The sequence below is a fragment of the Ranitomeya imitator genome, chromosome 6 (assembly GCF_032444005.1).
Source record: "Ranitomeya imitator isolate aRanImi1 chromosome 6, aRanImi1.pri, whole genome shotgun sequence".
NCBI classification, from domain to species: domain Eukaryota; kingdom Metazoa; phylum Chordata; class Amphibia; order Anura; family Dendrobatidae; genus Ranitomeya; species Ranitomeya imitator.
In genome coordinates, this window is record NC_091287.1 from 51,061,576 (window position 1) to 51,074,015 (window position 12,440).

Consider the following 12,440-nt stretch of genomic DNA (forward strand, 5'->3'; position numbering starts at 1 on the left):
CTTAAATGCAAATATTTGAGCCTAAAAATAATTTGGTTTTGCTAAAATGTTTGTAGACTTTGGCTTTTCCAGGCGCTTTGTTTCCCTGCACATTCAGCTTTAACCTGGTCTGTGGTCACAGACTCCCCCGCTAGATGATCAGAGTCGGCTCACCGACGGATTCTCAGTTAAAGGGAACCCGATTCTTACTTTCCACACCGAGGGCAGCACAAAACCTGAGCCTGGCTGCACTATTGCAACCAGGTATATATTTCCCCAAAAGCCATTATAGAGAGGGTGTACTTTAAAGATCCGGCTGGAGACCATAGCCTAGACTAGTCTAGCTTTGACCAAAGCCGGCTGTTCCCAGTGACGGACTAGGTGATTGACAGGTATCTCCCAAAACTTTACCATCCACCCAGTAAACAATGGCCATAACGTACACGCTGCAGAAGGCTACAACAATAGTGGGTTGGGAGAGTAATGTGTCCCTACTGAAAAAAAATTATGTCCTCTACCTCAAAGTAAAAAGGAAGAACAGTAAAACGGGAGTTGCCCATCAGCGCGGTAAACTATACTATATAATAACTTATGAGGCTAAACCAGCATGCACAATGGGTTAGTTTTTACATCTACAGGGAAAATGCAGTGACCGGCTAATTCTTGGCACCATTTTGAACATTTGCTGCAGAGGTGGTGAATGACACCGTGCCAGAGGCCCATTAATGCAGTTCTTATAGTGCAATCTGCAAATTGATTCCAATATATGACTTCCTGATGAGAATACAAGCAATTTACACAAAAGCTGCGAGGACACGATCCCAAGAATGGGAATGCCACCAGCTGAAGGGGAGCGTAGACAGTCACCCATCATATGCCAGGAATATCCAAGGTGGGATAATCACTACAAACTCCCAGACATAAACTTACTTGTCACAGCTACGTGTCTGTTGGACTTTCCTTCATCTATAGTATCCATAACTTCTTCTGGGCTACATACAAACCGTTCAGTACAACCCTTCGTATGGGAAAAAAAAAAAAAAAAAAAACACTTAGATGGACGAAGACAGAGCAGAAATAGTGAATCTACGGTAATCTGCACCCACCTTTACATACGGCACTCTATTTTTGTCTTCATGGACAGAAAGATTTATTTTTGACACTGAAATACATAAGGGGAGGATGTACTTATTATTCTCGGTAGTATGGCAGCAGCTCTCAGAAGACAGTTTTCGAGCAACGAGGAGAACGTGTACCACACAGACCATTACACTTCAGGAAAAGGCATGCATTGGATTAATAAAAGAACTAAAGAAAATCGCTGACATCCTGCTGGGTTATCCCTGGCACCAGGAATATGGATTTTAACCTTATGTTCTCTTTGCTAAGGCTAGGGTCACATTACGTTTTAGTGTGAGCGCTAACAGACAGCTTTGCACGGCGAAATTAACGCCATTCAACGCGCCCGTTAGCGCTCCCATAGCCCGCAATGTAACCAGCGCATTGCTAGCGCGTGTCCTTTTCGGCACGGGCTAGCGATGTGCCGGTCTTTTGCAGCGCGCCTCGGACACTGCTTGCAGCGTCCGCGGCGCGCCCGAGGTCCGTTCCCCGCTCTCGCAGATCGGGGATCTGCGAGAGCGGGGACGTTAACGCGACCCCCAAAATGCGGCCCCTTAAAAACATTGCGTTAGCGCAATCTGCTAGCGCTAGCGCTAAACGGATTGCCCTAACGCAATGTGACCCTAGCCTAATACTGGAGACGACATTTGCAGTTTTCACGCAGTCACACAGATGGGCATTTTTTAGTTCATGATTTATTTTTTTGCCTTGTCTGATTATCTGGAAAATTCTTAAGAGTAATAAGTACCGTAATCAGCAAATGAACTATTGGTTAAAAGGAACCTGTTCGATCCCCCATGCCCTCCAAGCCAGCAGCATATTGTTAATGAGGGATTTGACTAATCAATAGGGCGTTAGTTGCCCAAGACTAGTCAGCCCTCTTTCCATGTTATTACCCCCCTGTGGGTGTGATACAATTTGCACGAGCGGCGTCATGGAAATCAATCAATACCTTGCTTTCTCTCAATCATTGGGCAGGGCTGGTTGGCAGTGAATTTGGTGGTGCATAGGTGAATGGCCGCTAGGTTTCAGGGCATGGGGGAGCAGACAGGTTCCCTTGAAGTCAAGTATGAATGTTTTCAGTTTTCCCACATGAGGCCTCAGGTGCATCACCGTCCCGTTCCAGCTCAGCCAAACTGGAGTGAAAACAACCAAAACTGAGCTGCACAACAATTTGGCGACATTTCAAAGCCTTTTATGCTAAAAGTCTGGAGTAAAAGCTCTGATGAATCAAGACTATTTCCTGTTAAGTACACACTGAGGTTTTTCAGCAGCCTCATTGTCATCACAGACAGAACAATGAATGATAAATTCTACATACAGTAGAGAACACAGGATCCACCATTCACATTAGATGTTTGGAAAAGTTTACCTCCTCCTTTCACAGAGACCTTTGCCCAGATCAAAGAACGACTAGAAAATACTTCCATACAAGTCAATTGGGGTCAGAGCCAATTTATGGTACTCGTCCTCTCCACCAGTCTCTGTATTGTCTGTAACTGACCTCACATCAATGAGCTCAGCAGCAAAGGTGGGTCAACATCAGCAGGACCTCGGAGCCCAGGGGATCGGGAGGAGGCAAACTCTGTCTGTCCTTGATATTTTACATTGCAGTAATCTTTGGGGTCCGATTTCTAAAAGTGGAAACCCCTCTAAATGACCTTTGCTTGAGTATCATTACTATGAATGGCAGGGACAAGAAGAGCCACCATAGCCCAGACACAGCCATTACAAAAGCCATGTGCTGGGCAGCAATGCCATGTCCAAATGATCATATATTTTACCAACAAGATCACAGAAGGTAAATGATAACCATTTATCCGTCTTTTCCACACTGGCCAATTCACTGTTACCAAGGTTTTGCCCCTCGGACAATTTTGAGTGTTCCTGATAGATTTTTTGTCATGTTGATTTCAGAAATGACTTCAGATTTTTCCCATCACGTAAGGTTTTTGAGAAATGATACGAAACATTATAATTCTAAAAACTGTCCATCTATGTACAAGAATATAACTACTATAATACAGCCCCTATGTACAAGAATATAACTTATAATACTTCCCCTATGTACAAGAACTATAATATTATTTATATAGCGCCAACATATTTCGCAATGCTTTACATTATAGAGGGGACTTGTACAGACAATAGACATTACAGCATAACAATAAACACAGGTCAAAACAGATACCAGGAGGAATGAGGTCTACTATAATACTGCCCCTTATGTTCAAGAATATAACTACTATAATAATGATCCCACGTACAAGAATATAACTACTATAATACTGCTATAATGTTCAAAAATATAACTACAATAATACTGCCCCCAATATACAAGAATATAACTACGAAAATATTGCCTCTATGTGCAGGAATATAACTATTATAACACTGCGACTATGTACATGAATATAGCTACTATAATTCTGCTCCTATGTTCAACAATATAACTACTACAATACTAAATAACATTGTATGATTTTTACATCATTAATTTACACTTTATTTCATGAAATAAGTGATATAATAGAAAAACAGAACTTAATATTTAGTACAGGAACCTTTGCTTACAATTACAGAGGTCAGACATTTCCTGTAGTTCTTGACCTACTCCTCCATACAGAGCTTCTCCAGATCTCTCAGGTTTTGGGGCTTGAAATGCTTCTTACGGAGCCACTCCGAATAATGGATCCCATGTGGCGCTCCATACAGAATAATGGATGCATATAACGCTCATAGTGTAGACTATAAACTGTTGTCTCTTAAAAACCTTATGTGATACAGACTTTTGGAGCACATACTCGGGTTCAGCATATCAAAATCTCTTAAGACAAGAACTTCCCTGAAATTTGTTGCGCAGTTTTATCAATGTAATAGCTCAGCAATAATAACTGGGTAAATCGCCTGGAGATGCTAGTTAAAAATTTAGGAGGCTCAGTTTGGATGACACTGCATCTAGTAAGACCACAAAGCTGACAGGTAATGTAACATCTTGACCATTTTTGCTTATTTTGCAAAAGTTGTCACTTACCATCCAGTAAATCTCTTATTTTGTCCAAATAGATTTCAAAATACGACACCTAAATGCAATTAAAATAAAACTTCAGATTCTATAAAAGAACCAAACATAAATAAGTAAAAAAAAAAAAAAAAACAGATGTGAACAGCCCCAAAATGGGTATGTGCTCTATCCGTGAAAAACACAAGTACGTGAAAAATGTACACGTTCATTACATTTTCTGAGCTACAATACTGATCCCCAGAAGTGTATATTGACAAGTATGAACACTATGTCCCAAACTTAATATATAATTGGGTGTAATGCACACTAGAAACAGATTTCCAAAGTCTTCACAGTAAAGTCTGTTATTAGAATTATTATGGAACAGTATGGGCTGCTTACAGACTGGCGACATTAAGACCCATTATATAATAGGATGTAAAATAAACACGTATAACATGTACTTTATAGATGGTCACTCATGTAATACCTTTATATGAAATTCCAGGTTCTCATCCATGGAGTAAATGTAGTTAAATATATCCTGAACTATTCTGGGAATAATTCCCATTCCATCGGGATCATGCAGCTTCCCCTAAGGAGACAACGAGCAAGAATATTAGCATCGTCACCCATAACTATGGTCATTGTGGCAGTAAAAAGCGACAGACTTACCTCCATAGTGTGCGTCTTTCCCGAAGATGTCTGCCCATAAGCAAATATTGTACCGTTATAGCCTTCAAGTACATCTGGAGAAAAAAAAAAAAAAAATGATGTGTAAAATTAGTGAATGATGTATACTCCAAATTTCGGAGTATTTATTCCAGCCTGTTCTAGCGATAGTAAAAAGGATGCGACATGCAGAACATACATTAATAATTGAAGCTCAGAGAACTAATAACATATATTATACCACAAAAAAAGAATATGTGAGCGGGCACCACTGAAATAACGTCTATGATAGATGCCAGGTGCTACGTATGCGCCAATAAATACTTGTACAAAAAAAAGAGAGAAAAGAAGCGCAATAAATGTGCACACTCAGCTGTTATTTAGAAAATGTGAACAATGCTTTATTGAGGCCTCAATAAAGCATTGTTCACATTTTCTAAATAACAGCTGAGTGTGCACATTTATTGCGCTTCTTTTCTCTCTTTTTTTGTACATATATTATACCACCCCAATACTTCTGTAAGTGAATGTACCCCAAGACTGTATCCATGTTATAATCACAAGGTATTGCAATTTTTACAAAAGGATCAGTAAGCCAAAAATGGACATGCCAGATTTTTATCCACTTCAACATCATCTGTACACAGACTGCAGCTGAACCGGTTAACAGCGGGTTCCACCGAAATTAGTCTAAAGGTACCGTCACACATAACGATTTCTTTAACGATATCGTTGCTTTTTGTGATGTAGCAACGATATCGTTAACAAAATCGTTATGTGTGACAGCGACCAACGATCAGGCCCCTGCTGTGAGATCATTGGTCGCTGGGAGAGATCAGAACCTTTTTTTTGGTCGCTGATCACCCGCTGTCATCACTGAATCGGCGTGTGTGACGCCAATCCAGCGATGTGTTCACTGGTAACCAGGGTAAACATCGGGTTACTAAGCACAGGGCTGCGCTTAGTAACCCGATGTTTACCCTGGTTACCCGGGGACCTCGGCATCGTTGGTCGCTGGAGAGAGCTGTCTGTGTGACAGCTCTCCAGCGACCACATAACGACTTACCAACGATCACGGCCAGGTCGTATCGCTGGTCGTGATCGTTGGTAAATCGTTTAGTGTAATGGTACCTTTAAGTGTATGGGGGGCCTTAACAATAGCATCTGCGCAATCTCACAAGAGAGTCCACAGCTCATTGACAAAGATACTGCATGTAGCCCCGGTCACACACCACTAGTATAGGAATCGATCGTCTTTACCTTTAACAATAGCCTTTGCACACGCATTGTAAACTTGTTCTTGGGATGTGTTTGACTGGAACACACGGTCAAAGACATAAGGTTTGGACTGTGGGGAGAAACAGAAAAAAAAAAAAAACATTAATGGGTTTCTACAATGCACCTACAAGCTTACAAGATCTTATCACTATACAGAGCATTGAGAAAGTATTCGGCTCCCTGGAACTTTTCAACCTTTTCCCACATATCATGCTTCAAACAAAGATACCAAATGTAAATTTTTGGTGAAGAATCAACAAGTGGAATACAATTGTTAAGTTAAATGAAATTTATTGGTTATTTTAAATTTTTGTGGAAATTCAAAAACTGAAAAGTGGAGCGTACAATATTATTCGGCCCCTTTAACTTAATACTTTGTTGCGCCCCCTTTTGCTGCGACTACAGCTGCTAGTTGCTTGGGGTATGTCTATCAGCTTTGTACATCGTGAGACTTCGGCACTAACTTCAATGGAGCATGGTGACTCGCTCTACTGCGCATACGCCAGATTCCCAGCCCCGCAGTGTGAATACGTCATAACACTGCAGGGCGGCATCTGGGGCCACCGCTACACGAAGGCGCCAGTGACATCACGACAGAGGATCCCGGTGGGATGATGGACGGCTGCGAGGGGAGAAAACATACTTGCCTGACTCAAGAAAGGTATGGGAAATGCATAAGAGCCACCTTCACAGAATGCAGCCTCAGTGCTGCTGAAGGTAGCTCTTACTTTAATAGGCCCTGGGGGGGGGGGAATGACAGGTTCTCTTTAAAAAACATCGGGGGAAAATACAAAAATAAATAAATACAGAAAGTCATGTAGCGAGTTTTTCCTAGCAACAGGACTATAAATGGAACCAACTCATTTTCACCATAGACAAATGGTAAACTATAATTACACGTTCTCATTATAAAAAGCCCTGGCATGTGACAGATGCGACTCGGTCACGAGGAGCGATACTGCATCACACAAGATCCTCTGCACGATAATGGGATATTAACATATAATGTATTTTTAATAAAACGAGATACTTCAATTGCCTTTTTCAAACATGCTTATAATTGCACAATTTTTTTTCTCCATTATTATGGGGCGGTCATACTACCTGAGCGCTTTTTTTTTTTTACAGCATTTGGTGCACATTAATCGTGAACACTACTGTGGGATTTCACCTATATCCTTTAAAAATGGAATTCATATGAAAACCCCAACAAAGCCATTGAGTATAATGGTCCAAACCAAGTCACTTTCCGTTCAGGTGGTGTCAATCTTTTTAATCAGACAACGCAATTACCACTATTGTGTTTGCCCAAGAAAGTTTCTGTGCGGCGCGCGGCTGTGATAGAGTCTTGCAGGGACCTTGCCGTTATGTGATATTATACAGCACATGCGCATGGAGTTTTTACATCTTCTCAATAGGACCTGGCATTCCGTGACGCAGCTCATGTTTGTTTCGGCTTTACTTTCGGTCACTATAGTAATTCTGGCGCATGTGCACTCACACATCAACCTTTTCGGGAATTATTTCTGGTGTAATAGCGGTGCTGCTGATCAAGAACGCTTACTCCATGCGGTAAGCTCAACAGCTGTTGGATTTAATTATCTTTGTATATATAAGGATATTGGATTTACAAAACCTACTAGATCTCTTTCCACCCCTAATGAAGTCACAATAGTGACGATACACGTCGGGTACAGGAGGCGTCACCCTGGTCCACACCTGTGGATTGCACCATGTCCAGGTTGTTCTGTGAGCATGTCTAGCGGGCCCATAATTTTAAAGGGCAAAGTATTTTACAGGCTGGTTGGGTCCATCTGGATAAGTCTTATTTAATTTGGGTACACACTATTGTTACTAGAGGGCCTGATGTATTTGTCTAGGGCGTTTCTGGGCATGTTTTATACATATCAGTATAGCAATTATTGATGGTGATGTAATTGCATTTTTCTTTCCTGTATCTTCATGAACCTTCCATGTTGTATTTGGTGCCAACCCTGATTATTCCTAACAGAATAAGATATGCGATTTGCTCTTTGCAGAAATATGCACTTTCATACTCCCATTTCTGGGGTATTCTATTTTCATTAAGTGCTAAATCTTAGAATTTGAGAACCCCATATATTCTGTACTGGTGTTACCAGTTGTGATGCAGCCACTGTGTGTCTGGCTACTTGTTCTTTGTAACCATTCATGTATTTTAAATGCTTTTAAATAATTTTCCCCCTTTCCTGGTTTTGTATATATAATAATAATAATAATAATAATAATAATAATAATAATAATAATAATAATAAAGTTTGACTATTTAAATGGTGATCCCTGCTTTTTTTGCATGTTTTCTGGTTCTTGCTTGTTAGTGGTTTAAATTGGACATACTGCAGGAGGATCCCATTTATATTTACTTCTATGAGATGGTGCCCTCCGTTTTGTGTAATTTGCCCAAGAAAGGAAACCACCATCGGACAGGAACCCGAAGTGACATCTTTATTATTATTATTATTATTATACATTTTTATAGCGCCATATATTCCATGGCGCTTTACATGTGAATACGGGGCAAATATAGACAAATACATTAAACATCTGCCCTGTTATCCCGAATAGCTGTGCCTGCATTCCGCCTTTTGGGGCTTTAAGTAGTAACCCAAATTCAGTGCTCAGCAAAGAACGTTGTATAGATGTGAATGTGGTCTAAGGGTATGTGCACACGATGCAGATTTAGTGCAGAATTGGTGCAGAACTGCAGCAGATTTTTCTGCTGCAGAAACGCAGCAGAACTGCACTGTGATTTACAGTACAATGTAAATCAATGTGAAAAGAAAAAAGCTGTGCACATGGTGCAGAAAAATCTGCGCAGAAACGCTGCAGATTTCAAAGAAGTGCACGTCGCTTCTTTTGTGCAGTTCTGCAGCGTTTCTGCAGCAGATTTTTCTTCACCATGTGCACAGCTTTTTTCTTTTCACATTGATTTACATTGTACTGCACAGAAAGGTTATGTGCACACGTTGCAGATTTCCTGCAGAACTGCAGCTTTTTTTTCCGCCCAGAAACGCTGCAGATCTGCAAGTGATTTACAGTACAATGCAAATCAATGGCAAAAAAGAAATGCTGTGCTAATGGTGCGGAAAAATCTGCACGGAAAACGCAGCAGATTAAAAAAAGCAGCATGTCACTTCTTTTGTGCAGATCTGCTGCGTTTCTGCACCCATTCCATAATCGAAATCTGCAGGGGTAAAAAAAGGAAGAAATCTGCACAAAAATCCGCAACGTGTGCACATACCAAAAAAATTGCAGATTCTGACTTGTGTTTTCTGCCAAGAAATGCAGAATCTACACAGAAAATTCCACAGTCAAATCTGCAACGTGTGCACGTAGCCCAACTGCACAGAAACTGCACAGAAACTGCACAGAAACTGCACAGAAACTGCACAGAAACTGCACAGAAACTGCACAGAAACTGCACAGAAACTGCACAGAAACTGCACAGAAACTGCACAGAAACTGCACAGAAACTGCACCAAATCTGCAGATGCAGATTTAGTGCAGAAAATTCTGCACCACATTTCCTACGTGTGCACATAGCCTAAGGGTATGTGCACATGATGCAGATTTAGTGCAGAATTGGTGCAGAACTGCAGCAGATTTTTCTGCTGCAGAAACGCTGCAGAGCTGCACTGTGATTTACAGTACAATGTAAATCAATGTGAAAAGAAAAAAGCTGTGCACATGGTGCAGAAAAATCTGCGCAGAAACGCTGCAGATTTCAAAGAAGTGCACGTCACTTCTTTTGTGCAGTTCTGCAGCGTTTCTGCAGCAGATTTTTCTTCACCATGTGCACAGCTTTTTTCTTTTCACATTGATTTACATTGTACTGCACAGAAACTGCACAGAAACTGCACAGAAACTGCACAGAAACTGCACAGAAACTGCATCAAATCTGCAGATGCAGATTTAGTGCAGAAAATTCTGCACCACATTTCCTACGTGTGCACATAGCCTTAGAGATCTGCTTTACAGCAGCCCCATGAACCATACACAGGACAGCCTGACTTGACTCTGACCGCTATGGGAAAGTTGTATACCCTATAATCTGGCAAAGATCTATGTGAAGGGAGAGGAAGAGCTGTGATGTGACCCATTATGAATCAGGGACCCTGTATAAAAGGCGTTATCTGTCATTGTAATCATGTCTGTGATAATGAAACTTTCGAAAAGTCTGTTTACACTTGTACGGTAGTTTCTGCTTATTGAAAAGTAGCCATGACGCTTGGCTGGATTCATTGCTGGGTGGACTACACTTACTTACAAGGGGCATGTCATGTTCCACCATGGCTCAAGTCATTTTAATAGATCTCGTCAGAGCACCCGTTAAGATTTGACAGCAGTGTGAGCATAGCCCGACAGCAGAAAGATAACAAAAACTGTTCTATAAGCAAAGAGAAAAAGTGCTGCAGAACCAAAACTACAATAGAGGCCAATGCTGAGCAAAGTGGATCCTATAAAGCTAAATCAACTGGCAACTGCTCAGACTCGGTGAGGTAATTCAATATATATAGGGCAGCCTTTGTGCGGCAGATGAGAAAAGAATGCCTTCCAGGTGACCCCATGTTCTGCAGTAAGACGCCCTCCCAGCACCCAGGAGACGCAGCCTCGCAGAGCGAAGTTTCAAAGCTGAGCCTCATTCAGCAATTAACGTGTATGGGACAACCCTTCTGGATTATGTGCTTTACAGCTGGTCTGATAAGTGACACTGCAAGAAATATCAAGTACCCTACAGACGTGTATATCACACAGTAGAAAATGTGATGGACATGCAAGGCGGTTACCCCACCAGTGCTAGGGTGCCCAAAGACAACCAAAGCGAGAGCGATTAGCACTCCCAAACCCTGTACACCGAGTGGGGGAAGTAGCACTCATTACCGGGCAGCCGCTTATCTCTACAGAAAACAAGAGGTTTCAACAGGTAAAATCCAGCTGGGACTCTGCCCTCCTGCCCCCAGATATCACTGCTGAAATAGATTCATGGCGACTTCTGCGGAGGAGTATGGAGTAGAGTAATTCTACATGCATTTTAAGAGAATACTTCAGCCAGCGAGGAGCAGATCATTTGTAACAACAGTATTCAAACTGCATGTCCAAACTCTTGCCACCTCAAACTCAAAAATATTTCCAGAATCCGTCCCTTCCTCAGCTCTCAATCTAAAACTCTTGTGCATGCCCTCATCATCTCCCGCCTCGATTACTGCAACATCCTCCTCTGTGGCCTCCCCGCTACCTCTCTTGCACCACTCCAGTCTGTTCTCAACTGGCTAATCCACCTCTCCCCTCTGCAAATCCCTCCACTGGCTTCCAATTCCCCAAGGAATCCAGTTCAAACTACTAACACTGACATACAAAGCCATCCACAACCTGTCCCCTCCCTATATCTCTGAACTCATCTACCAATATCTTCCCTCACGTAATCTTCGATCCTCCCAAGACCTCCTAGTCTCCTCCACACTTAGGCTAAGTGCACACGTTGCAGAATTGCCGCAGCAATTCTGCAACTCCTGCCGCGGGTATAACGTGACCGCGACGTCATCCCAGGTCCTTCGCACAAAGCATCCCTGGGTACGGAAACCGCCACGTGCATCGCTGAGAGGCGGGAGGAGGTGAGTATATCACTATTTTATATTTTAATTTTTTTTAAAAAATTTTTTTAACCCCTTCCCAACCCATGACGCCACGTAGGCGTCATGAAAGTCGGTGCCAATCCGACCCATGACGCCTATGTGGCGTCATGGAAAGATCGCGTCCCTGCAGATCGGGTGAAAGGGTTAACTCCCATTTCACCCGATCTGCAGGGACAGGGGGAGTGGTAGTTTAGCCCAGGGGGGGTGGCTTCACCCCCCCCCCCCCCCGTGGCTACGATCGCCCTGATTGGCTGTTGAAAGTGAAACTGCCAATCAGAGCGATTTGTAATATTTCACCTATTAAAACTGGTGAAATATTACAATCCAGCCATGGCCGATGCTGCAATATCATCGGCCATGGCTCGAAACACTAATGTGCCCCCACCCCACCGATCGCCCCCACCAGCCCCCCGATCTGTCCGGTACACTGCTCCGGCTCCCCTCCGTCCTGTGCTCCGCTCCCCCCGTGCTCTTGTCCGCTCCCCCCGTGCTCCAATCACCCCCCCCCCCTGCACTCCGATCCACCCCCCCCGTGCTCCGTTCCAACCCCCCGTGCTCCGTTCCAACCCCCCGTGCTCCGTTCCAACCCCCCGTGCTCCGTTCCAACCCCCCGTGCTCCGTTCCAACCCCCCGTGCTCCGTTCCAACCCCCCGTGCTCCGTTCCACCCACCCCATCATACTTACCGATCCTGCCGGGGTCCGTCCGTCTTCTCCCT

At 42.9% G+C, this 12,440-nt stretch overlaps 1 protein-coding gene across 1 annotated transcript in view; it reads right to left on the bottom strand.

The window, feature by feature from the left end:
- The window catches only part of KIF5B (kinesin family member 5B), a 69,596-nt gene that overhangs the window by 25,368 nt on the left and 31,788 nt on the right, over positions 1-12,440 (bottom strand). The window contains exons 2-7 of the mRNA XM_069729659.1: positions 6,035-6,122; positions 4,778-4,851; positions 4,593-4,697; positions 4,133-4,181; positions 1,086-1,141; positions 910-997 (exon numbers count right to left, since the gene is read on the bottom strand). Coding sequence (XP_069585760.1) covers positions 910-997; positions 1,086-1,141; positions 4,133-4,181; positions 4,593-4,697; positions 4,778-4,851; positions 6,035-6,122 — 460 coding nt within the window. The remainder of the gene's footprint in view (positions 1-909; positions 998-1,085; positions 1,142-4,132; positions 4,182-4,592; positions 4,698-4,777; positions 4,852-6,034; positions 6,123-12,440) is intronic.